This window comes from Carassius carassius, chromosome 12 (genome assembly GCF_963082965.1).
Source record: "Carassius carassius chromosome 12, fCarCar2.1, whole genome shotgun sequence".
Lineage (NCBI taxonomy): Eukaryota > Metazoa > Chordata > Actinopteri > Cypriniformes > Cyprinidae > Carassius > Carassius carassius.
Window position 1 is genome coordinate 15,124,873 of NC_081766.1, and position 27,689 is coordinate 15,152,561.

Genomic DNA, 27,689 nt, shown 5'->3' on the forward strand with positions numbered 1-27,689 from the left:
GCTTTCATGTTACAATAAATCCTTATAATGCATCCATTGTAGCTACAAAAACAAAAGGATTTTAGCTAGATTACTTATATCTAAAGAAAACTTTACAGTTGTGGCTCTTCATTAGGAAATCAGCTTAATGCAAAACAATTTACTTATTTATTTGGTCTCTTGAAAAATATCTTATTTTAACTTGATGTTGTTTAAGGGTTGTTTTTTTTTTCAATATGAGTGAAGCACTGCTGTATTTTCATGTCCACTAGATGGGGATGCAGTCTTCAGAAATGTGTTCAAGCGACTGGTATAAAAGTTTATCCCCATTTCAATCTACAGTTATATTATGGATGTAAACTTGCTTGGTTATCTAGACTGGTCATGTTGTATCTGTGCATCTGGGTAAAACACAATCCACCATACTTACTAACTTTTGTTGCTACAACAGTGACGTTGTGTTCTGTGTCTCTCTCTCTGTCCAGAGCTTCACTGACAGACAGAGTTCCTTCTACAGGGTCAATGTCAAAGTGGTTTTCAGAGTCCTTTCTCCAATCCACTGAATATCTACAAACCAAATTCATCAAAGACAACAACAACAACAAATAAATGGATCAACCACATTAAACGTATCATTTACAATTTTAATGAACAAACTTTAAAAATATCCAGTAGTTCACAAAAAAAAAAATTAATAAATAAATAAAACAATTCTGTCATCATATACTTCTACAAAAGAAGATTTTAACAGCCAAACAGTTTTGGTGTCCATTGCCACTGTGTGGAAAATACACTGAGACATTTCTCAAAATATCTTCTTTTGTTTTTCACAGATAAAAGTGAAAATAATTCAAGTTTGAAACATCATTAGGGTGAGTTAATTCCTTTTGGGTGGACTATCTCTTTAAGTATCTTTTGAGAGACATTCAATAAAAAGTGAAAGTAACAAGACATACAGCCAAGTATGGTGACCCATACTCAGAATTTGTGTTCTGCTTTTAACCCATCCTAAATACACACACACAGCAGTGAACACAGCCATTTATGTTGTGGCACCCGGGGAGCAATTGGGGGTTTGGTGCCTTGCTCAAGGTCACCTCAGTCATGGTATTGAGGGTTGAGAGAGCACTGTACATGCACCCCCCTCCCCACCTACAATTCCTGCTGGCCTGATACTCGAACTCACCTTCGATTGCGAGTCTGACTCTCTAACCATTAGGCCACGACTTCCCCAATAAGTATCAATCTGAAAGTTGAAAGCTAATAGTGGAGTCTTTGATTCTTCCTAATAATTTAAATTGTTTGTATACAGTATATTTATCAGAACAAATGGCTCATTCAGGCTCCTTCTCTGATTTGTTTAATCATCCTTCCTGCTACACTAGTAGATGGCCACCAGTGAGTAAGTCAGTTTTGAGTCTTATTCATGACTGATCTAGCCCAAAGGATTCAGTGTTTGAGTCTTGAATCTAGTTCAGTTCCGTTTGGTCTTGTTCTACTTCTGACTGAATTCCTGACTGAAAAAAAAGGAGAACTATTTCTTATTTCTTTCATTCTCACTTTAATTATGTATAAGGATACAGAGTGCAATGTTTGGGCTCTATGAGGTTGTTCGATGGTATATGTTTATGCTGAAGCCATCAACCTCCATTATTTCACCTTTCTTAAAATATTATTTCACCTTTCTTAAAAATTCTTTTATTTTTGTCTGATTTTCAAATAAGTTATTGCTTCAAATTAAAGTTTATAATGTGGTGACTATTATTAGCTGTGATTATTATTAAATTACTATTATTTGGTTTTGTTCATGGCTTACAACACTTGAACGAAGACTTTTTTTTAAAAGTTCATATAAGGAATAATAATAGAAAACATATATCTGGAACCAAGGTCACTGAAAAAGAGGATAGGCACTGTTTCACTGTATTGCTTGTCAGTCATCGAAGGTTACATACATACATATATAAGGTCCAGGCACTCGGCCCAAGGAAGGTATCTGGTGCTGGATGAAGGTTTCCTATGTGTTCGGTCTTTCAGTGCGTAGAGTTATTCAATTTAGGTTAAACTCAAATCTGACTCGATTTTATTATTTAATCTGACTCCATTTTAATATGACCTTGAATTTAGTTTGAAAGGCAAATTGGTTGTTTGTCTGTCTCTAATTATTATTATTCTAAGATTTGATTATTCTATTTATTCTCTCATATTATTGTACTCGTTCATTCGGGTGCTCATGTCGCTCAAAGATATCGCTTTGGCCTTAGTGTATCTTACGGTCACATTCTCGTCAGTTTTGGTTATTAGACAGAGATAATTGGCTAATACTTTAGATGGCCGCTCCTATGCTTGCTCATTCTAATAGTTCTTTTAATTAGCCCCCATAGATTTGTATACACTTCAATAAAGCAACATTATTTCTAGTAAGAGGTCACGATCACTATTATAGGTATAAGTTGACCAATATTACTTTCCCTGATAGTAGTTATGGTTTGGTCATGCCATGGTTTCCCATGTACACTTAGCTAGAGTAATATTACAATAAACAGAGGTAAGGCTCACCCTATTTAGGTTGGTCGAACAATATCCAGTTGACCTAAATGGAAATTCCCTATAAGCCCTTACAATCTAAATACACTTGAACTCAGGGGCGTCGGACTGGGGGCAAAACCAGTACTGATTACCAGGGCCCCAAAGGAAGAGAGGGCCCTTGAAAAGTCTGGAATATATTTTATTTACCTGGATATTTTCATGGGCGGGGCCATGGGGGCCCATCAGGAGTGCCTATGCATAGGGCCCGGGATCTTGTGCAACGCTCCTGCTTGAACTAATACCAAGTGTTAGCTGGATCTCTAAAGATACAGTTAGTGTGCCCTATGTTCCATCTCAACTGAATTTTAGTCCGTTACTAACCTGACGCAGGATATGCGGTAACAAGGATACAGCGTAATCTACTAGAGCCAATAACTAGAGTAAAACAGAATAGAATCAAATGTTACAATTTATTAACAGTCAGGTAAATATGTATTACATAGCCAATTCATAGATTTCAAATCAATAAAAGACATCAAATTCTCAAAGATGAATCTAAGAGTAAAATATGCATACCTGACTTTTTGAAAAATACATAGTATGAAGTGTGTGGACACACTTCATGCTATGGGCTCATTCCAGCAACAGACGGCCCTGATCCTTTTGCTGCAATCGTTTAAATACATCAGACCAAGACAAACATCCCCCGAGATGGAGACAGATACTAACAATTGGAATTTGCATTAAGTCAGGTCCCAGACCAGGGTAGTTTACACCTCAAATGGAACAGAAGGTAATTTACATGGAAGACCCTGGAAAATGGCACTCCCATTACAGTAATCAAAATATCTCTTGACTCTTAGGATCTATATTATATTTTAATATACTTTTGCAAGATTGAGACCATTATACCAGTTGCCCTGAGACAATTCAAATGACACCAAACATGACTGTGAATATCACGTGCATTAATGTAGACCATTATATTCTACTATTGACCATTATGAGTGATCTATGTGAAGGGAAGGAATGGGATGAGAAGGAACTGTTGCATGTGTGAGAGAGGCGTTTCCAGCATTTTCTCTCAGTGAGATGTGGGAACAGGTGTCTGTATGTTAATGTCTATTCTATGTCTCAGAAGATCAAAGTGTCTGAGGTTTCTGTAATTCTTACACATACATACATACATAAATAAAAAACACCAGATTGTTGGATTTTCATACAGCTAATGTAGGTTTAATTGGTTTATTTCCTTTTTGAAGGAAATTAACTTTCTGAATTTTGTCTTGACTGTCGACTAGAGCCCTAAAATAAAAGAATATTAAAGTAAATACATTTCCATCAATACATGTCACAAATTCTAGCAAAACTACCCCATATCCACTGGCACAATAGGAATTTATGATGCCAGAAGAGTGAGCCCATAGATCTTTTTTCTTTTTTGTTTTTTGCTAGTTTTTGTATTAATATTATATCTATTATTATATATCTAAATAATATTATTAAATTAACTCTAATCATATAAATTTGATTAAATACCTAAAATTGGTCACTAGATGCTTGATATTAAAGAATGATATTTATAAACATTCTGCTTCCTGTCTGTATGTGCATGAGCACTCTTGGTCTCTTTGAAGTATTTTCAGCCCACTGCTGTGACCTGCAGAGACCCCCGTTTCTTTAATATAAGCAGCCTACTGCATCTGTAAGGAGGAAGACTGCTCTTTCCTTGTAGCACCAGACCTTTATAAGGGTAACATTCCTGCCCCTTCCTTTCTGTCTAAGGTGTCTCTCCGCCTGCTCCCCCGAGGTTTTCTGCTACTCAAGCAAAACCTCAGTGATTGGACTGTACAAGAGAGAAAATTAACATTAATTTAAAAAAGGCTACTTACTTACAAAACTATATTTACACTACTCTCTGATTTAAGCATGTACTTAGTGAGGTCACAAGCACAACAATGCAGCATTCTATGTGTAAAACAAAGTTTGATATATTCAACAGAAAGCAAAAAGTAAATATAGAGTAACTTCAATTTTACATGCAATACTGACAATTAATTTATGTATTTTGGCTCTGCCATATAGTTCCAAATGAAATTAATGCAGAATCAACCGCCATGTCTCTGAGACGAACACAGCTGGTGGTGTTCCTGAATTAATCCAATTGTTAAATTAATAATTTATTAAAGACAAGCAGAGTGATACTAACTGTAAAATGCAACTTCCACTTTGTTTACTGTCCATCCCACAAAAGATATTTGTATGTAACAATAAATAATAACACAATACATCTAAATATCAATAAATATCTAATACAAAATAAATACCAATCATAACTGAAAATGGGGGAGAAAAATGTTTTATTCAGTTAAAATTAACCTATCAATCCAACACTCAATTTAACAAATAGACGATCCACAGATGTGAACTATATTATAAAAGCAGAACGTTTCTAAATTACCCCCACCTCCATTCATGTACCTCCATGAAATATTAATATCAACACAAATGCTTTCATGAAGACAATGCACTTGTGTCAAGCTCTCAGATGTTTTTAACATCAACATTGCAGCTAACACATTCAGGCGTTTAAATGAAGACCTAAAAAAAGTAAATGTGCCACATTAAATAAGGTCCACGCTTGCAAACTGCACCAGAAGTTTGTCAGAGTGGATTGAATCAAAGCAGTGCACACTCTGCTCAAAACAAGATTGCCAAATGGACTGAACCCAAGGGACCACAGGTTTGTTATTGTTTCATGTTGTCTAGTATACTTGGACTTGTTTATGTAGAGTGGTGTTGAAAGGAGTTCCCATAGGACGCTGTGCAAATACACATGTATTTAAAGGCGAGGAAAAGTGTGTGTGCTTTGATTTGACCTTATCTGTGTGTGTGTGTGTGTGTGTGTGTGTGTGCGTGTCGTTCTCACATACCTAACAGGACTGTTGCCTACATCTAGGTCCTCAGCTGTGACGGCTCCGACGATTATGCCCACTGGTGTGTTCTCATATGTCTCCATGCTATAAGACAGTCGGCTGAAGACAGGAGGTTCCTCCACATCCAGAACAGTCACTTTTACTGTGGCAGTGTCCTTAAATGGTCCCAAATGTAGGAATCGATGATCAAGAACTGCATTTGAAGCTTCTACTTTAAAGGTGTAGGATTTTCTGGTCTCGTAGTCCAGACGCTGAAAAAATGAGTGATGAGACATTATCAGTCATAAACCCTTTAGGACGGATCTCTGTTTTATGGTCATTTGGCAGCATTGTGGAAGTGATATCAAATTGTTTGTGACTGCATACTGTCATAGAATAGCAAAACACCACCATCTTTCATAAAACCCATGATCTAAGTAAAAATGCTTTCCACAACAGAGGGCTCATGCAGAGATCAGACGAAAGGGGAACGGAAAGGAAAGGCTGCTGCTCACTCATCTCTGGAATCACAGGAGGGAGAATAAAGGAAGAAAAGGAAAAAGCAAGGAGACAAGTCTTTGGCAAGTGGCTTGCATCACTGTGCTCTTTCAGCCATATACAGCAGAATTTGGCACAGTTACACCTGAAAAGCACAACAGAACAGATTGCAGATTTCAAGTTCAGCAAACGGCATTAAAAAGTCACATTAGTCCATGAAGAAACTTAAAAAATGCTAATAACTAATGATTTTATATAATTATTTAATAATGCCTATATGACATCATCTTCTATGACATCACTATAAACTATTAACATTATTATATGATTATATGTGTGTGTGTGTGTGTGTGTGTGTGTGTGAGAGAGAGAGAGACTGAAAAACAGACTTTTTTTATAATTTATAATTAATTTCTTAGGAAAGGAATGACAAACAAAGTATAATGGTACGGAGCAAGAACATTTTTTTGTTCTAATAATAATAGTGACTGCAGAACACAAATGATAAATCATGTCCTGCGGATTAGTTTTTCCACTAAAGTTGCCTGTGCATGATTGTGGCTTGTACAAATTAACTAAAAATATTAACCTAGAAATGTGCTTCATGTGCTAACATCTATATTAATTGATTTTATTCAAGTCTATAAGTTTCCACTGCTTAATCAAATTCAAGAAATTAGGTTAAAACAAGAGGGGGTTAAATAAGGAAGAAATGGTTATGATAACAGGTAAAATAATAATAATAATAAAAAGCTTAAGTTAAAAAGCTTTATAAAAAGGACTAGTTTTGCTAATGAAAGTATTCCTATTTGCAACAGAAGCAATTTTACAATTTTACAAAGACAACTTACTAATATTTTTTGCAAAGACCTTAGTACTACTTAAAAAGCATCAGCTTTATGTCTGCACCACACTGCTGTTCTGCAGGAGGTCTTATCACTGGTGACAGCAAACAACAATTATGACTGTTGTTTCAAGCTAGCATTGAGATATGTGACTGCCTTTCTGTCTGCAGGCTGATCTATCCATAGTGCTGGTCATGCTGAAATAATTACAACCTAAGACACATAACAGGACAGATAGCCAGCTGGCCAATCAGAAATACACAGTGGCCCCTGTATTTGCAACTTTTGGACATATAAAGACTGTAGCATTACAATTTAGCTCACAAATTCTGACCTTGAGAGAATAGCGTCAATATGATAGTTGTTTCAATCTGGTCTACATTATGAAAGAATTCATTTTACATGTCTAAACATGTTCTGATTCTGTTCTTTTTGTCCTTCTGTGCTCTTGTAACAAAGTCACAACGGACACGTTTAGATGACTCTGTTTATAGTTGTTTCAGAGTCTTCTGAGGCTGTTCCTCTGAGAATTAACACAAAGGCCTGTTTCTCTATTTTGGATCATTTCCAATCTGCTAGTCTCAGATGCTAGTCCACAGAGTTCTTTTGTTATTCAATACAGTGCACATACCAAAACTTTAATTATATCCCATATAATTTACATTTATTCATGGTTTTTTACTTGCATATCTACACTGTGAGTTGTGAAGTATTTGAAATATGTTCTAACTTTTCATTTCTTGTTTCCTCAAATAAATACAAAGGTTTTTTTTTTTTTTTTTTTTTTTTTTTTTCAAAAGTACTGTTCATTTATGGTAAGTGCAAAAGGTTTTCAATGAGGAAGGATTAATACAAGCCCTTATGCTGCAAGACCAAAGTCCACCTTTCAATCCGTTTATAAAGACATTTATCCCTTCAAACCATTACCTTAATAGATCCTCTTTATGCTCAAAGCAGCACTGAGCCCATAAAGCCACGAGACCCCAAATGCTCAGCCTCAGTGTTTCAGAAAAGTCCCTGTGTAGCAGAGCAGGGGCGTGATGGAACAGCTCGTCAAAGAGAATAAAGGGAGAGGGAAGTCTGTTATTGAGGACAGAGGGGAGAGGGGGCATTGTCATTGACCCTCCTCCATGCTCCATGGTGAGGATCCCACATACCCATTTCCAGATATTTTTTGGGTCACCAGATATGGCACTTTGTCACTTTGTTCTGTGTCCTCAGCTTGGGGAATAAAAAAGTGGAAAATAAAAGAGGGAATGAAGGACAAATCTACTGTTGATGATTTTATAAATTATGAGTTGTGAGGTGATCACAGAAAAAGAGAGCTGTTGATGAATTAAATAAATACATAATCAATTGCACAGATTAATGTCATTAATTATGATTAGTCAAACATAAACATTTGAAGTTGTAAATAATATATTTTCACACAGAATCAGCAAATTAATGTGAAAACAAAACAGTATTTAATAGCATTTCTTACTAAATATTATGAATAATGCCATTTTTTGCTAAGTACTATAAGACCAGAATGACCAATACCAAATATGACAATTATTTATAAATTATTTGTAACATTCAATAAAAAAAAAATATTCACAGAAATATGAATACACAAACACATAAGTAGATGTAAATGTCTAATATTAACATTAATTAAACCTTATAATAAAAATATATACAATACTGACAAACTTAACTTCGCTTTTTTACATTAAAAAGATAAATTTAAGCCTATTTTGGTAACACTGTTGTTTAGAGTCCAATTCTCACTAATAACTAGTTGCTTATTAGTATACGTACATATATAGCATATGCTGACATTATGTTAATCATTTTAATCCTCCATACTAATGTTTTGGTCCTGTTTTCATTTTTAGTTCCTTAAACTGCATTCAATTTTACTGAATTTTGTTGATGTTTTCCTCTTTTTTTTCTTTTTTTTTTTATATATTTTTGCAGTCATTGCAATCATATCCTCCTCTGGAAGTTTTTGATCCATCGGCAAGACTAAGAGAAAACACAGTTAACACTGTATTTTAAGGTCAAATTCTCACTATTAAAGTAACACGCCACTATCTTTAAAAATAGGCTCAATTTCCAACTCCCTTTGAGTTAAACAGTTGAATTTTGCTGTTTTCAACTCCATTTAGATGATTTGGCGGTAGAACTTTTAGCTGGAGCTTAGCATAGATCATTGAATCTGATTAAATCATTAGCATCTCATTCAGAAATGACCAAAAAGTTTAGATTTTTTTCCTATTTAAAACTTGACTCTTCTGTAGTTACATTGTGTACTAAGACCGCCAAGAAATGAAAAGTTGTGATTTTTCAGGCCGATATAGCTAGGAACTATACTCTCATTACAGCATAATAATCAAGGAACTTTGCTGCCGTACTATGGGAGCAGCATGTGCAATGATATTACACAGCACCTGAAAATAGGCTGCCGTTGGAAGTGACCTAGCTGGGGACAATGTACCCATGATGTACTGTAACTACAGAAGAGTCAAGCTTTAAATGGGAAAAATATTGAAACTCTTTGGTAATTTTTGAGTGAGATGCTAACGGTCTATTCAGATTCAATGATCTATGCTAAACTAAGCTAAAAGTGCTACCACCAGACCCCGGAAAACGGCTGAATGGATTAGAAAACGGTAAAACTCAACAGTTTAACACTATTTTCAAAAATAGTGGTGTATTCCTAGTGCGTTGCTAATTCACATGCATATTACTACAATACAGGTGGTTTATTTTTGTTTATAAAGCACATATTAATGCCTTATTCTTGACCATATTTTACATCCCTTAATGCTTACTACCTTACTAACTATTAATATGCAGCAGATTAGGAGTTTATTGAGGCAATAGTAAATAGTAAGTTAATAGTGACCACCAGTCTCCAAACTTAACTGTGACCTATGTTACATAATAGTTTATCTAACATTCTATTTATAGTGCTAGTACTTTTTAAATAACAAAAAAAAGGAATGAAACCAAAGTTTACTATATTTGTCTACTACAAAGCATAGCCACCATTGCTTTCCATTTCTTCATAGGCATCTCTTCATCTTGGTCTAGATAGAGATGAATAGCAGCAGTGGACTGTCATTATGTGTCCAAAGACTACACTAGTTTTGCGTAATGAAAGTGTAACCTCTCTACTCCTTGAAGGATAAGAGCACACCAGCCTCATCCGCACGCCTTTACAAAGGCATTTGTTTCAGCTAAGCACTTATAGCACAGCCAGCAAGTCTTTGATTGGCCATGTAACAGGGTATCTGAGGGGATTTCTACTTGTCACATCACATCAAGAGATAGATGCTCTGATTGCCATGGGTGCACTCATTTATTCATGTCCACTAAATATAAAAATATTGGGCTTTTTCTCGGAGAGGTCAGCACCCACAATTCATTTCCTTTTTTGCATGTTGGCAAAACAGGAATGGGAAAACAATGTTCTTAGGACAAAGCTCATAATGAATTGATAAATCCAAGAGCAGGCATTGCATAGAGTGGGTTAAGCATTCGCGATTTTATGGCTTTATGCATTATTCATTGGGGATGCTATGGCCATCCAGTAATAAGATATGACTCACCTCGGGGCAAACACACACCAGCCCCTTAATGAAAGAGCACGAGGGGTTATTGTTGTTATCCTTGAATTCACGTGTGTTTGAAAAAGAGATGCAAATGGCATTGTTATTTGCATCTGATGTCATCCAGCCTTAGCCAGCATATAAATATTGCCTTAAATAAACATCCAAATACTGTCAAAGAATTCACTTACTGTGCGGTAAAGCAGCTCCTGTTTCATGTACAATAATGCATAAGCTACATATGGAACTTCACTATATTAACAGATTTTTGCCTATGAAAGAAATTAAAAAAGGGATACAATTATTATGTCATGGCGACATGTTTTTTTTTAAAATTACTTTATTAACAAACAAATTTTGACTTTTTAAATTATAGAGAAAAATGCAGTGTGATAGTCTTCTCCTCTCATTCATGTTCGTATATACTGTATTTAAAGCTGCAGTCCATAAGTTTTGCCTCTTTGTTGCCATCTATGTTTGAAAACCTGAAATTGCAGTTCCTAGCGGAATTATATTCCATACGTGGGTTGTGATCCAGCGCGGATTAATCTGTATTCACTGTAATCACAGATTCTAGCCTACGTCTTGGAATATATGACCCAAATAAGAATTTTCTCCATATATTGTCATCTGAACAAGTAAGTAACAAGTCTGCCACACTTTGTTCTGACCAACTGAGGAAAAAAGAATTACAATAAATCGCGCTACTAATGGTTATATAATCTAATTATCGATTAGCTCATATTACATCAAACCCTGCAAATTAGCATTATTATTATACTTTATTCTTAAATTATTAATGTTAACAACATCAGCATTGCTTGACTATGAATATAGTGTGTATAAGCATGTAGATTTCAATTTCTGTGTAGTCGAATCTCTAATTGTCACATCATTATACTATAAAATGTAAATAATAAATACATGTACACTACTATTCCAAAGTTTGGGTATAATAAGATTTTATAAAGGAAATTAATAATTTTATTTAGCGAGGGCACATTATTAAATTGATAAAAATTTAAAATAGAAAAGACAATGTTACAAAAGATTGTTATTTATAATAAAGGCTGATTTTTTATCTTTCTATTCATCAAAGAATCCTGAAAAATAAATAAATAAATAAAATAATAGATCATGTTTTTCAAAAAGAAACAGCAATGATTATCATCATTGATAATATTAATAATTATCTCATGAGCAATAAATAAGCATAGTAGATTGATTCAAGCAGCATCATGTGACACTGAAGACTTGGCTGCTGAAGCTTTGCAATCACTACAGTTTTTACTGTATTTTTCATCAAATAACTTGGTATGTCTTGGTAAGCATAAATGACTTTTTTCAACTATAAGGAATCTTACTGACGCTAAATTTCTGAACATTATTTCAAAAATAAAAACAAAGTTATATATATATATATATATATATATATATATATATATATATATATATATATATATATATATATATATATATACTGTAGATATATATATATATATCATATATATATATATATATATATTTTTTTTTTTTTTTACTTTCTGAGACAAACAATGACTATAAGAAGCCATATTGTACCTTTTTCAGTATGACTGTTCCCTCATGAGTGTTCTTATTGCTGTAAATATCAAACATGGAGCCTCTGTCACCAGGAGCGATGCTATATTCCACTTCACCATTCTTCCCAGAGTCCAGATCATGAGCTTTGACCCTCCCCAAAGACGAGCCCACGGGTGAAGATTCAAGAACGCGTAGGTGAAAGATGCCTGTCGAGATTCACAAACACCTTTATGAGTGATCAAACTCCCCCCTCAGGAATGGACATAAGACTCTACATTTAGAAATTACACTGAGAGGTAGTTATCAAAAATCATCCACTAATCACTTCAGCTGCTCTGAAGGGAAGTTCTAGAATGCTAATAACATTTGCAAATTCAACACTATTCAGTTGTTTGTGATTGGCAAGAGCCCTTGGTGACTTAATCATTGCCAATTGTAAATCTGAGGTTCTTCTCGGGTCATGCATACTGTTCAGTCCCTGTTTTGAAGATAGCCCCTCTTTGTTAATAATGCCAGCCATTAAGTGAATTAAACAATTCAAATAATGGACTCATGTTTAAGGTTTCTAAAGAGCATAGTAAATATGAAACCAGACTAAAGTCACATTAAGATAAACTGCCACTGATATAGAATTGCATTTAATGCACTCTATAATGAATCTTGCATGTCTATAAACAGCTGCTTTTGAGCATACTTTTAGAAAACCGTGGTGGGTTGTCGTTGACATCACGGAGAGTGATATTGATGGTTGTGAGCCCAGCTAAGCCCCCGAGCTGGCCACCCATGTCCTTAGCCTGTATGACCACCTGGTACATTTCTTTGACCTCCCTATCCATGTTGGGTAAGGCAACTCTTATGATTCCTAACGCAGAGAGACAGAAAAATGGAGATCATGTGAGAACATATACATTATATATATATATATATGGTTGCCTGTTTTTATGCTAATTTCCAAGAGTAGTGAAATTTACTTAAAACAATTAAGCGACTTAACAAACTCAATGAAAATAATGCAAACTGTTGCCTTCAGTTCTACAGTTCAGTTTTTACAGCGAGGACAGCAAGATGAATCTTATAGTTAGACCCTCATCTGATGGAGCCTGTCCTCCAATAAAAAACGATCACATAGGTCGTTTGTACAAGCACCTTATTACGACCCATATTTACGTTTTAAAGTTAAGCGCCATCTAGCGGGCGTAAAAATTATAAAAGTATCGTGTTGCGTCTGTCGTCATGAAATGACGTATCACGTCATTACCAATCAAAACGCACGTTTATTTAAATGCAATGTGTGGGCTTTTTACACCGATCTCACAGTATTTCCTACATATTTTACTAGGTTGCTTATTCGTTCGAATGACCACACCTAACCCCACCCCTAAACCTAACCCTCACAGAAATCATGCTAAATTATGATTTATTGATTTATACATTTTCGTGCACATCCGTTCCCTGGGATCGAACCCATGACAGCATGATTACATATCAAGGTATAACGCAATAATCTACCAACTGAGCTACACGAAACACAAACCAGAGTGCAAATAAAAGAGTACAAAACATTAATATGAAAACGACCTTTTGCCAATAGGGGCGCAATTGTAGGATACGCTCTGATGGGTCGTATTTCAGGTATTTGGACAAACGACCTATACGAGCGTATTGGTTGGAGGATAGGTTGATCTGATGGACATAAAAGACCTTCAGCAATATGAAGAATTGAACAGGTCATAATTAATCTGTGCGGCAGTGCTTTTGTGAGCTATATCATTAAAAGGCAAATCCCTGGCATTCTTCTAAAGACTAATCAATCCTAATAGTTCCTCTCTCAGAGGAGCTACTTTTTGATCAGGAGATGATGGAATGACGTGAGGCGAATAAAATGCCACAGGCAAAGCAGTAGAAAGGCTTTGGGCAGAGGGGTGTGCTGAATTCTACAGAATGCAGAAGACCATCTGTTTAATCCCTCACCTGTCTTGGGGTCAACAGAGAAGTACGGCTGCCCATGAAGTATGCTGTATACAATCCGTGCACTGTTTCCATAAGTAGGGTCATCAGCATCAGTGGCAGTTATTTGTGTCACATATGAGCCTGATCACAAACATGAAAAAGAACATAAAAGGCAATCAAATGACACTAGAATTGGCATATACAATAATAATGAGGAATACAGACAATATTTATAATCCTCAGAAAATTATATATTTATAAACTTATATATAAATAATTTAATACTAAAAAATATATGCAAATGCAATTGTACTTATGATTGCACTGCAATTGTAAACAAGCATACATTATGCAACAGTGTATGGTTTATGTTTGTTTCAATTTGTTTAATCATGTATCAGCCAGAGGAGAAAGGGCTCCTTGATGAGTCTTGGTTCCTCCAAGGTTTTCTTCCTCTTCAGCTTAAACATCTCAAAAATATCTGGCTTGTTAGTATCGCCTATTGCTTGCTCACTGGAGGTTGTAAAGCACTATTCTTTGTAAAGCTGCTTCAGAACAGTGTGTATTAAAACCAGTAAAAAAACAAGTATACAAATATACAGTATATGATTAAATCCAGTTGTTTAAATCAGACCCATTGCCACAGGTTCATAAAATCAAACATCAAGCTATGAAGTCAGCATTTACAATAATTTTGTGGGAAAAAAAATAGGTTTTTCTTAAGAGCTCAGTGAATTCAAGTGTGGTAAGATGCTACCTTTTCAATAAGTCAGTTTGTGAAATTGCATCACTGCTAGATATTCCACAATCGACTACAAGTGGTATTACTGGAAAATGAAAACATTTAGGAACAGCAGCAACTCAACCATAAAGAAGAAGATAAAGTCACAGAGTGAAGTGACCGAGCGCTGAGGCACATAGTGCATAATAGTCACCAACGCTCTGCTGATTCCATAGCTGAAGAATTCCTAACTTCCACTGGCATTAATATCAGAACAAACTGTACAGATTCATAGAATGGGTTTCCATGATGTCTCACATCACCAAGTACAATGGCAAGCATTGAATGGAGTGGTGTAGCATGCCGCCACTGGACTCTGGAGCAGTCAAAACGTGTCCTATAGGGTGATGAATCATGCTTCTCTATTTGACAGTCTGAAGGGCGAGTCTGGATTTGGAGGATGCCGGGAGACTGTTACCTGTCTGACTGCATTGTGCCAACTGTAACGTTTGGTGGAAGAGGGATAATGGCACTGGGATGTATTTAGAATACAGTGTCCCTGTTGGTGTAATGGTCAGTTGTCCCAATACTTGTGTCCATATAGTGTATGTAATGATAGGTTTTTATATAGGTATTAATATAAATATTTACTCCACCACATTAGATATCATTATGATGTATTTTATTATGATGTTAATATTTATGATTTATAAATATATGAAGACCAGAGAAACATCTTTTTGCACATTTATTATATAAAAGCTTGTTTGATCAAAATGTAATAACTTATTCTTCCAATGAATGATGCTGTATGTCAGTTTCCAGTCATTTAGTCTGCTTAAAAACCACCCCTATCAATTGCAAGCTTGCATTCATTTTTGAGTGCAACACCAACATCTCAAAATCCAATAAACAATTTTTCCACCCTACATTTTTCTTTCTTTTTTTTCCCCATTTGGACAATCTGTTACACTCAAAAGTGTGTCACAATAGTGCTATGGTAGCACCATATTACATTTAAAAAAAAAATAAAATAAAATGAGGCTGTGAGGGACAGAAGTACTGAGCGTTTAATGGACTGTACTGTTGGCTAACAAAATATAGATTGTCTGACAATATGTCTTTTTTCTGTCTCTCTCTTTGGATGATCTGTTACACAAAAAAAATGTGTCACAATTATAGTCTGGGTAGGACCATATTTTATTTTTGACAAAAATGAAAATGTGGCTGTGATGGATAGAAGTACAGCATGTTTAATGGACTATACTGTTGGTTAACAATATACAGACTGTCTGACAATATGTCTTTCCGAAAAAGAAAAAAACAAGGAGGATCTAGGACCTTTATACAGTGGGTGCAATGACAATATGTTTATCCCTAAAAGCCTAATTTTCATCCGCATTAAATTAAATAAGACGTCTTACTGTACAGTATATACAGTACAAAAGAGTAGATTTTTATTGTGACTACATATGTTCAGTTCTCCTAAGTGTTATACTTTTTGAACTAACCAATTCAATTTTTTTCCAAATATATGTATTAGAAGAAATGTGAGTTGGCTTCATACTGTCTCAAATATTACAAATGCACTAGGATACAAATCTAAAAATTGCCTTCAATGTAATCAATTCAAAATGGTGTTTAGAAATAAAAGTCAGAACGGTTGTGAATGATTTCCTAAGGGAAAAAGCAGCGCTCCCCAGCATTTGCTGTAAGATTAAGCATTTGGGATTAGTTGTCAGAGTGACTGTACAGCTGGTCCCCAGCCTGACCAGCTGAAACATACCCAAAAGCCTTCTAAAACCATCAAAACAGACCATCTTAACCAGCCTGGCCAGGCTGGGAGACCAACTAACCACATTAGGCTGGTTTAAGTGTTTTTTTTTTTTTTTTAATCAGTGCAGTTAATTATAGAAAAACAGACTAGTGTTTAACATCCTTCACTGACCTTAAAGCGGTCATATGATGTGATTTAAATTTTTCCTTTCTCTTTGGAGTGTTACAAGCTCTTGGTGCATAAAGAAGATCTGTAAAGTTGTAAAGACTAAAGTCTCAAATCCAAAGAGATATTCTTTATCAAAGTTAAGACTCTACCACGCTCCCCTAAAACAGCTCATTCAAACACGCCCCCACATGTCTACATCACTATGTGGAAATATTTGTGTAATGCCGCCCAAATGTTCACGCAAAGAAAGAAGCTGTGGCTTCAGTTACTGCAGGGAGATGCTGCGTGTCTCTAGGTGAACGCAAAAGCACTTTATTTGGCCTTCTGAAAGTATGCATTTAGGAATCTTTAAATTTACTTAAAACAGCAATGCATTTTATGGACGACGATTTCGTGAACCTAGGAGAGGAGGTAATTCTGACTTTGCTACGACAATCAGCCGCTTCTGAATCAGCTACTGTATGTTTTGGTATTGTCTGAGTATTTACAATGAATGAATGAATGAAGTCCATGGCTTGTGTACTGCAAACACATACAGGCTTTATCACCGTGTCTGTCACACAACTCTGTTCCCCTTTTGGGCTTGAACTGATGGTAAAACTAAGGACATTATTTATTGTCTTTACAATTATTTTTAAAAATGAAGATTGTGATTATGGAAAGTGGTGTTACATTTTCAACAAGTGCTTGTGGTATTCGACCAATCACAATGCACTGGGTCAGCTGGCCAAACAGTGAAGACTGCGCTTGTCCGGAGGAGGGACTTTGCAGAAAATTACGCATTTGAGAGAGGTGGGGCGTTGACGACCTACAATAATGTACAGTATTTTAAAAATAATGTGTTTTTTGAACATTAAAGCATGTAAAGCTGCATGTAAGCATATTATATTACACCAAATACACCAAATAATGATCTTTAACAAAGCATCATATGACCCCTTTAAATTTGTCGACAATCAAGCAGAAGAGTTCAGATTGTCATATCTAGAATGAATGGCTCTCCTCTTACTATAAAGCAACATGCTTTGAGGCCAGGATTTTCTCACAGTATCAAACACCCAACCATCTGGGACATAATGAGAAGTGAACTCACCTACGGGAGACATCTCTGGGATGGTGGCATAGTATGGGCCCTCCAGGAACCTTGGCTCATTGTCATTGATGTCCTGGACTTTGATAATAAACTCTGACTCGGGCTCTAAGGGTCTGCCCGTGAGCACGTCCACAGCCTGCGCTCTCAGTGTGTAATGAGGCTTCTCTTCTCGGTCCAGGCTCCTTAAGGCATGGATGTCTCCAGTGCTTGGCTCGATGGTGAAAATAGAACCAACTCCTTCACCTGAGAGTGTGTACTTCACAATACTATCTCCCTTATCCAGGTCAGAGTGAAGCTGGAATGTGATAAGCTACAGTGAGAAATCTTAATGGGAGTCGGTGAGTAAATGACTGCTAATTACTGTCATTAACCTGTAAACTTATGCAAATACATGCAAATACAAAATCAGCACAAAAAAAGACATTTCTGTTACAAAACCTAATCTTTTACAAAACAAAAATCTAGCATATCCTATGAGATTATTGCACCTTTCACGAATACAGACTTTTCCGGAAAAGTACTGGTAAATTGCTATAAAGAGATCATGTGTGAACAGGATATTTCAAAAATACATGTCAATTTGTTACAGGAATTACCTGTATGAGAAGTTGTCACTTTACCAGTAAATTACTGTAATTCTGCTGTGTGTGAACGCAGAAGGAAAATTACTGGTATGAGCACATACGAGTTCAGAACACTGTGACTTAAGATGGGCCAATCATAACAATCTGACGCAGATGACGCATTCACTCCTCACTGTTTATGAAAATAAAAGAAATGTCATATTTATGCTTCTTTATAATGTGCTATTGGATAGCTGTCAGGAGGGTTGGATTTAGCTTATTTTTCTCCTTTTCTTCTTCTTTTTCCGTTCTCCCTTTCTTCTTAATTTTAATTTATTGTAATGTATATATTTCCCCTGGCTTAATGATTGTTTTTGGTTATTTTGCAAGATCTTTGTATATTGTTTAAATCAAAGCTATATCTAGTTTAGCTGTTCTAATCTTATTTGATATGTAAATGAGGTGTTATTGTTTTTTGTTGTTGTTTATGTTCAATAAATAAATAAATAAATAAATAAATAAATAAATAAATAGTCATCTGAGAAGAATTGTTAGTGATGCAGTAACGTATGATAAAATAATTAACCGTCTCCAAAAGCAAGGCATTCACAGGACAAAACGTCAGGTCATCAGTGAACTGAAAACATTGCGCCTTAAATATGTGAAAATAAACGACTATCACAAACTTAGTGGTAGTGGAAGAATTTCTTGGGCCTATTATGACTTTTGCAATCTATTTGCAACATTTTATTCCTCCTATAGTTCAGTATTTTGGTTTGTAGTCGTCTATTACGATGTCTCTGTGACAAAAGCAGCTGCATGAATGTGAAAGTTGTAACAAAAATGAAATCATCTACAGAAATACTGTCCGCATATACCCCTCCATGTTTACAAATACAAGCACAGCTGTTTAGAGATTAATAATGTCGCAGAGTTTACCAGTATTTTGGAATGGATGTGTGAATGGTGCTTTTCGGAAAAAAGACGGAATGTCTTTGACTGTGTGAACAGTGCATTTTCGAATTTACCGGTAAAGTTGTTCTGATAATTTTATTGCAATTTACTACCATTACTGTGTGAAACAGGCTATGACAATTTATTATAATCCATTTACTTAGAGTAAATCAAATTTGGCCTATCCAAACCAATCCTACAGTATTTCATTCTCGGATCATGCATTATTATTCCTACATTTTGAGGATGTCCAAAGAGGATTGATGTGGATAACTCTCAGTTATTTATTTGCTGTTAGCAGCTCAACAACATTGATTTATTTATAGCACAGATATTCTTCAGCTGAAAATATAATGACTTTACTGAAGATTTTATGGAACTCTCTTTTTCTGCAAGGATAACTGCTAAATAAAATATTACAAAACATAAAGACTTCAAGATTATAGAGTGTTGCAGAAAACTGTTATCTTTTCAACCCAGAAGAAGCCAAGGAAACACCACATTTTTCAAATGGGGTAAAACTGAGTTTGACTGGAAAGGAAGGATTAAGTTTGAAGTCCTGGAATTAATAGTCTGAAAGGGGGGGGGGGGGGAGTCACTGATGTAATGTGAAAGGATGCAAAATGTTCAAACAGAGGAGGAACTCTATACTGCTAAATCCTGTCAGATAGCAGATAATCCATGAGCTACAATCCAGCATTGATAGAGCTAATCCGTGTCAAGTTTGTCATTTATATCACAAAATCTTTAAGAATGCCAGTGATGCCAGTAAATAAAAAAAATAGAAAATAAAAAATACACAATCCTTCATTGGTGACCACCAATGGATGTATAGCACTGCATGTTCTCACTAAATAGAGGTAAGGAAGATGCTGAGTGTTGACAGTAAAATACCAAGAAAAAAGGCAAGGCTCACAATAAGAGTTATTTTCTATTGAAAAGGTCAAGTCTGTAAAGAAAATGTGAAAGTGGTGTAATATATCCTCACTGCAAAGGGCAAACAAGAAAGTGTAACTTGTTTCACATGGACAAATAAAGACAAAAAGAAAACATGTTTAATTAAGCACAGGCAATTGTGTCAGCATTAAATTAAATGAAACAAATTCTCTGACTGTTAGAAATGAAAATGGTTAGTTTGAATCAGACTTTGTATTTCAGGGGACAATTCTTAATCTGCTTGGGTCTAATTGTTGGTGTATCTGCAATAATGTTTTCAATTTATACGCAAAATAACTTTAAAAACTCTGCAAAATGTTCAAATTAGAATTCAATTAAAGGGTTTTTTGTACAGCTAAAACATTATTTATCTGACCACAAACTGCAAATAGCCTTAAAATTCAGACTGCAACTTACCTCTTAAATTTATACAATACAGTATTTTTCTACAATTAACTTGGACAGAGAAAGAATCGGTTGTTTAACAGAGCTCCCGACAATCTCAAACATCAAATATTGTTGCAGCTGATGAATAGTCAAACTGACATTTATTCAAACTGACCCATTCATTTTTAAACAAGTTATAACTGAATTGAGAGTAGCCTATAATGTGCAATGTACATTGTAAGCACAAAGCACACAATGACACAAGATAACTACATCTTTCCCCATTCCAGTATTTCCCTTTCATAGGTCACCTCGATGCTGCGGTGACGTAACCGTATGGGAACACCCCTCGCTGTGACGAATGTCTGAAGCCTTATACCATTCCGCCAATCCTATTGGCCAAATAGCACTTGGCACCACCCCACGCATGCGCTCGCATCGTATACCTGGGTGCCGCACGCTATTTCGCTCAGATTTCATTCCTTCAGGGAAGCAAATCATCTGTGCCCTAGGAATCATCTCGCGTTCTCGTTTTAGATATGGCAGGTGTGAGCTGCTGGAGAAAATGACTCATAACGCGTATACAGTAGGTAGACAGCCTAATTGGGCTTTACCGATGCAGCGGTGCCGCGGCGGTAACTGTAATTCAGTCGCGTGTTAAAATCATTCGCAAAACTACCGCCAGGGGTTGCAAAGGGACGGATTGCGAAATTAATGTAATTGTAAAATGAGATAAAAGGAAGAAGTAAAACAACAATAACATTATGATATAACATTGTAACGTCTTTAAAAAATATTCAAACATTTACAGTGAGTTAATTTTAAAACGTAAGATAGTCTTAGGCTACAGTCTACTCATCAAAAATTAAAAGAAGACCTTTACACAAAGGATCATATGCATGCTATTGTTATTAAACAGTAAATAAATATAAGGCCCATGTATGTGTATATATATATATATATATATATATATATATATATATATATATATATATATATATATATACATAAATACGGATAAAAAAGCTAAATGTTTTCATTTCATTTTCATTTCGGTTCATTCTTGGTTTAAAAAAATCTTCAGGTTCCATATGCATAGCGAAATGGGAACGGTCCAGCATTTAGCAATAATTATTATTAACTCTGTTTTTATTCTTGATTTTTTTCAAACTACTAACATTTTGCATTTTTTAATTATGCCTTATGTTTGTCCAAAATTGAGTATTTTCTGTTTCAGCTTACTCCACATGTTGTTAATTATTATTTTTTTCCATCGATACTGAAACATGCGTGTACAACAAAGCCTATTTTACCTCACCAATAATACTTAAGCTTCAAATGGGCAACATCACGAATATGGAAATGGATATCTCCCGAGTGAGAGAATGAGAAAGCCCAACCTTACCTTATGCTTAGCTTTAAATTATTATTATTTTTTTGTTTGTTTATAGCTAAGCCTATATTAATATATACTGCAATTATATTTATCCATTAGAATTCTATATTTTTAATGTTGTAATGTCTTGTTTTGTTCTGATATATTTGTTAAATTTAAAGGATTTGTTGTAAAGTGAAGGGAATTAAATATATCCTGTTTGTACATGATAACATTATTAGGCCAGCCATTTTTCTAAATGTAATAAAATGCAATTTAAACATGAATTATATAATATTAAAAAAACATGCAGCAAACGAAAATAGGTGATTAATACATTAAAATTAAACCTATACACGATTAATATTTTTTTTTTTCTCTCACAAACTTAATTTATTTTTTAGTGTGTTTAAAAATAAAGAAAGAAAGAAAACATGCAGCAAATAAAAAAAGCCGATTAATCCGTTAAAATTTGTTACTCTGGGTTAACAGTAATTATAAGTATTATATACTTGAGAGCAGAGCCTGCATGGGCCTAATCTAGGCTATTTTTTTTTCATTGCATCTGAAAATGACTTTGTTCATCACATTCACTTCACGCGCTCAGGCGCAGATCCCCCTCTCGAGTTGCTCAGCTGTGGATGATTTAAAAATGTTTGATATAAAGGTTACTGTCCCATTTTATACAGGAGTTTTTCATATAAAAAAATCGAATTATATTATTAACACAAGTTCATTTAGGCTATTTAACATGCACTGTGACATTTTACCATTTTTAATTTATAAACTCCTTGATATTTTAAAGTTAGTTTAATAGTATTTAAATTCAAGTTTAAAAATAGGTTTTAACTGCAAAATACCAACAATCATACTGCATGTGAATAAATAAATTGCATACTTTTTATAACATTTCATTATTCATAAAATGCATAACATTTCTGGTGTTTGGATTTGTATTTCAATATAATGAGCTGGTTCTCTCTCTCTCTCTCTCTCTCTCTCTCTCTCTCTCTCTCTCTATTTAACAGCATTAGCTGTTAAGTTATGTCTTCCTTCAGGTAGAATGAATGTTTTCCTGCTTGCTAAATGTTGGGCTCATGATCAATAAGTTGTATTCGCCTCAATCTGATTTAGTAAAGTCAAACCGCAGACAGTGAAGCTGCATCACTGAGCATGAGTCCCGCCGCTGTGAGGCGGGAACAGAGGACTCTGCTTGGTCTTAAAGCCTTCCGCAAACATCCACGATCACAAATAACAATGATTTTCATAAAATAATGATTAATTATTAATTGATAATTTGTTAATATCATTATGGTCTTGTGAAAATAATAATATGGGCTGCTAGAATATAATGAATACAAAGAGTAGTGCTGCTGAGTGCAGGCATGTTTCAGCCCAGTAAGCAAACCGTTCCTCAGAGCCAAAACACAGACCGAATTCTGTTCAGCTGGAGGGGTTGGGTTTTTGGGGTTAGTTATGTGTGGCTTGTGGGGGTCGAGATAAAAGTGTTAATTGCTCTTTCATATGGACAGTGTCTTATGAGGCTTTCAAAGTTGCTGAACCGGTTTATATAGGACTGTTTTTTGGTTATAGAAAAAAAAATGGTCTGTCTGTCCCCACGTAAGTTTTTTCTAGTTCTAGTCGTTCATTTGTTATATGCAACTAATCAGAGGTTTATATTAAATTTACTTAATCAAATCTTAATATATTCCGCGCTCAAGCACATGCATTAAGTTTGCCACAAAGCACATGCAGAAGTAGCCTAATAATTGTGAAAAATTAGACATTTTATTATTATTTATTAATAAACAAATGTTTTCTTGTCTGCTGTAAGATGAAATTCACAGTGCTGGCTCTCTCCGACAGAGAAATGCAACATACACAGATTGTTGAATGTTGAATATTAATGCGCCCAGTCATTAATGCGAATTTATAATTTTTGCACAAATACTTGCATATGAATATTAATTCACATTTTGCATTACAACGAAAATTATTTTTTACATGCAATTATCCAAAATGAAACCAAACAAGATTTGTAATGAAGATAAAATAAATAAGAATAAAAGCTGCACATCTACCATCACACGTGCAGTGCAAATCTTGCACATATTTTACACACCTGCATTTAAATGCAGCTGCATTTTTTTTCCATTAAATAATATGAAAACAAGTAGGGCTGGGTGATAAATTGATTTTATCAATTAACTCGAATTTGTAATTTACATTGGTTTGTTTGAATGAAAATCGGTTTTCTTTTTAACATCCACCGACGCAGCACTCAGTTCTCCCGTAGTTCAGAGTGGCTCAACCCTCCCGGCGAGTCTGACAGAGACACGCCGCCGAGGAAAGGATGAGCTGAGCGGTGTGATTCTGACTGGAGCCTCCATCACGAGTACAATTCATGCCAACAGCCCGCAAATTCAGCAGGAATTCATGTTAAACATATTTAGCTATGGCTTGATCAGGTTATAATGACTGCTATAGTCGAGCGGGATGTTAAAGGCTATATGAGTTTATCTGTTTCTTTTACTGATTATTTTCGGGTTAAAACATGATTTAAACAGATAAAACACATTCACACGCAATCGCTTTAGCAATAATGCATTCAAACAAATGTAATCTTACAGTGCTACATTATCAGTAAGCTATTTGATTTTGAAATCTTGAAGAAATTATTTGATCTGTTTAGATAAAATAACTGACAAAAATGTACTGTTATTTTCCTCACAAACAAAATTTGCACAGCGGATGGGCTAGTATTAACAAAAAATAAATAATAATAAAAAATAATATATAATAAAAAATAATAATAAAATAAAATAAAGGTCTTTCCAGCATTAAGGTAATAACTTTACAGTTTTTTATCATCTTGTCTCAGTTATACGTTTATAACTATATTAAAACTTGTTTTGAAAAATTTCTTTGTCATTTGAATATTGATTTTAAAATCAATTTTTTTTTTTAGAGGCCATATGCTATCGCCCAGCACTAAAAGCAAGTAAACAAGGCTTCCTTTAAAATCACTTATGTTGTCAGTTAATGAAGCTCTTTTTTTACATCGTGTGCATTTTGTTGATTATAATGAGATAACTTGATTTTAATCGTGAGGACGGTTTATTAATCCGTCCATTCTAGAGTTTCAAAGATTTAGCTAAATCGTGCAGGTTTAATTTATTCGTTTCTTGTTTTAGGCTAATCAGACATAAATAATGTGAACGAAATTATACAGCACTTCACGTTTAAACATGCAACAATTTCTTAATCAGTTCACAGACAAATGTCTTTTTCCCAAGAAGTTATCTGTCAAAATAAAGGACAGAACGAATAGCAAAAATGCATGTTGTTTTATTAAAGGAATTTTAAAATATAAATTAAAATATAGGCATAATATATGAAAATATTGACATTGCATATTAATCCATGTAGCCTACCCCCTTAAAATAGGCTACCACTTTTAATGATCCGATGAAAAGTAAACCACAATTTATTTTGAATAATATAACACATAATTCATATAATATAAATAATATTGCACACCTTTTAAATGTATCAAATCTAAAATATGTCTAATATTTTAAAATATGTCTAATATCTAATATCTAATATCTAAAATAAAATAATACCATGTAGCTTAGAGAAAATATAAGCACAGACTCAGGCACAGGCTTGACATTTATCCTGCTTGAATTCGTTCTAATAAATGCACATAACTTCATAAGTACCAAACTTTCATCTGTGAATATTACATATTACATATAATAAATATTTTAACTATAGTCTTTTTCTTTCATTTTCCGTGACTGAAGCCGTCCAATGTAACACATTAGCGAGGCAAAACTGACGTCTATTTGCGAAAGTGTGCTGTGATGCGCTTGTTTGATAACTTGTGGTTAAAGCGCCACTCAGCGGTCAAAAGCTGCAAATGCACTTTACAGACGCCCGTCGGCGGTACCCGCGGCGGTAAAAGGGGCCTTTAGGCTGTCTACTTAGTGTATGCGTTAATCGACTCCAGAGGGTTAAAGTGTTATGAACTAATGAAAATGCATTAGAACCTACTCAGACAAAACACAATGGGTCTCATTCATGAAACATTCGTAAATATACGAGTAAAAATGTGAGTGCATTTGCGCATAAAGAGACCTTCCCGAAAATTCTTCTCCTGATTCACAAATACTTCGTAAACGTCAGATGTGATAGTGAAATGTGTGTGTGTGAATTCCAATCAGTCATAAATGGGACGCGCATGCACGCTCATTCTCAATTAGCCTACCATAAATCCCGCCCATTAAATCCGACTGACAACTATATATGGGCATCATATTATGACACCATACGAAGGTTCCCTATCAAAAGCTACTCTCGATGCTGCGATCAATAGCATTAATAAGAACATTCTTTGTTGGACCGGTCGTGAAGCATGTGTGTCAAACACGCCAAGAATTGGCTTAAATAACCTCGGCAGGTGACGTCACTGATAACGTGCACCTGCAGGTTATAAATTGATGTGAAACGGAAACATTCTCAGGTTTCTTTGTCTTCATAGACCGCATTGTGTGTGTGCCACGCTGATGAAAGTATTAGTTTAAAAGGAAGTATGTTGAGAATTTAAAAAAAAAAGGAAAAAGAAAGTTCTAACTATTCTTGCTGATTCTATAAGAGATGTGTGCCTCGCTCTCCATGGCCGATCTCTGAATAGAAATCGCATGTTTATTGTTAAAAAAAAAGAAAAAAAGGGCTGCTTTCCGTTCTAGAGTGGCAGTTCCTATCCACGCTAGGCTCTTTGCTCTCACGAGGAACGAGCTGCTTCCCGCTCATTAAGATCGCGCTCAGATCTGGAAGATCGGACGGTTCTCGCGCCCACCTCCAAAGCGTGCCCAGGCACTTCTTCGGATTGGGCAGAGGCTGCTGTACCTCTATCTTCTGTTGAAATGGACATTGAGAGTGCTCTCTCCTAGCTCTCTCCTCTCGCGATTATAAGCACATGAGGAGTTTAGGTGGGGACTTGTGCAGTGACCAGATTAAAGCCTTAAAATTAGATTTTGTACATTATGATTTCATAGGTGAGAGAGACACTAGCTGCTATCTCTCCCCTATTGGAGCAACATCATTTAAACAAAAATATAAATAAATGATGATGAAAATGATGATGATTATGATGATGAATTAAAAAAAATATATATATATATTTGAAAAGACAGCAATTGTTCCCTGCCAAGCCACGTACTGTAGTAGCATCTACACTTGGATGGAACGCATTTCATGCTGTGGGTCAGACTAGTGCTGCCCTGCACACCATAGGTTCTGCAGGCGTATTAGGCTGATCTAAAAAATCTGAGTGCCAGGAGGAGACTTTTAATATGTTTCTCACTCACTTTGCTCAAGTGTCGGGGCTGTCAAAAAATAAATTAATTAACAGTCCTGACCCGATCCAGCTCCTCTGGGGTCGGAGGTTCAAAGAGAGAGTGTGGCGAGTTGTGCGCCCCCTCATAAGACTGGGGAGCAGCTTGTAACACTTGGCAGCCGCAGATGGAGCTGGACTAAAGTACAGTCATCACGACCAAAGCAAGGGCCTTAAGCTGTGCCCAGGACAAAAAAGGGCCCTGAAAAGGAGGGCCCTGGAAAATTCCATCAGAAGTGTAAGGCTCCTTCCTGGCACCCTTAGGGGATCACTGAACAACCTCCGCCACCACCGGTGTTTCGGGAGGCAGTGGCCTCCAGTGAAATGATACATGCTCTGTTGCTTCCTGCCACGTTTCAGGACTCCAGACATCTTAACCCCCCCCCCCCCACAACAAACAAAGTGTCACAATTAGTGCCCTTTTTGGAGAAGTTGG

At 35.4% G+C, this 27,689-nt stretch overlaps 1 protein-coding gene across 1 annotated transcript in view; it reads right to left on the reverse strand.

The window, feature by feature from the left end:
* The window catches only part of LOC132154898 (cadherin-12-like), a 66,301-nt gene that overhangs the window by 11,327 nt on the left and 27,285 nt on the right, over window positions 1-27,689 (reverse strand). The window contains exons 3-8 of the mRNA XM_059563622.1: window positions 17,638-17,932; window positions 13,900-14,019; window positions 12,623-12,790; window positions 11,947-12,134; window positions 5,442-5,695; window positions 410-546 (exon numbers count right to left, since the gene is read on the reverse strand). Coding sequence (XP_059419605.1) covers window positions 410-546; window positions 5,442-5,695; window positions 11,947-12,134; window positions 12,623-12,790; window positions 13,900-14,019; window positions 17,638-17,932 — 1,162 coding nt within the window. The remainder of the gene's footprint in view (window positions 1-409; window positions 547-5,441; window positions 5,696-11,946; window positions 12,135-12,622; window positions 12,791-13,899; window positions 14,020-17,637; window positions 17,933-27,689) is intronic.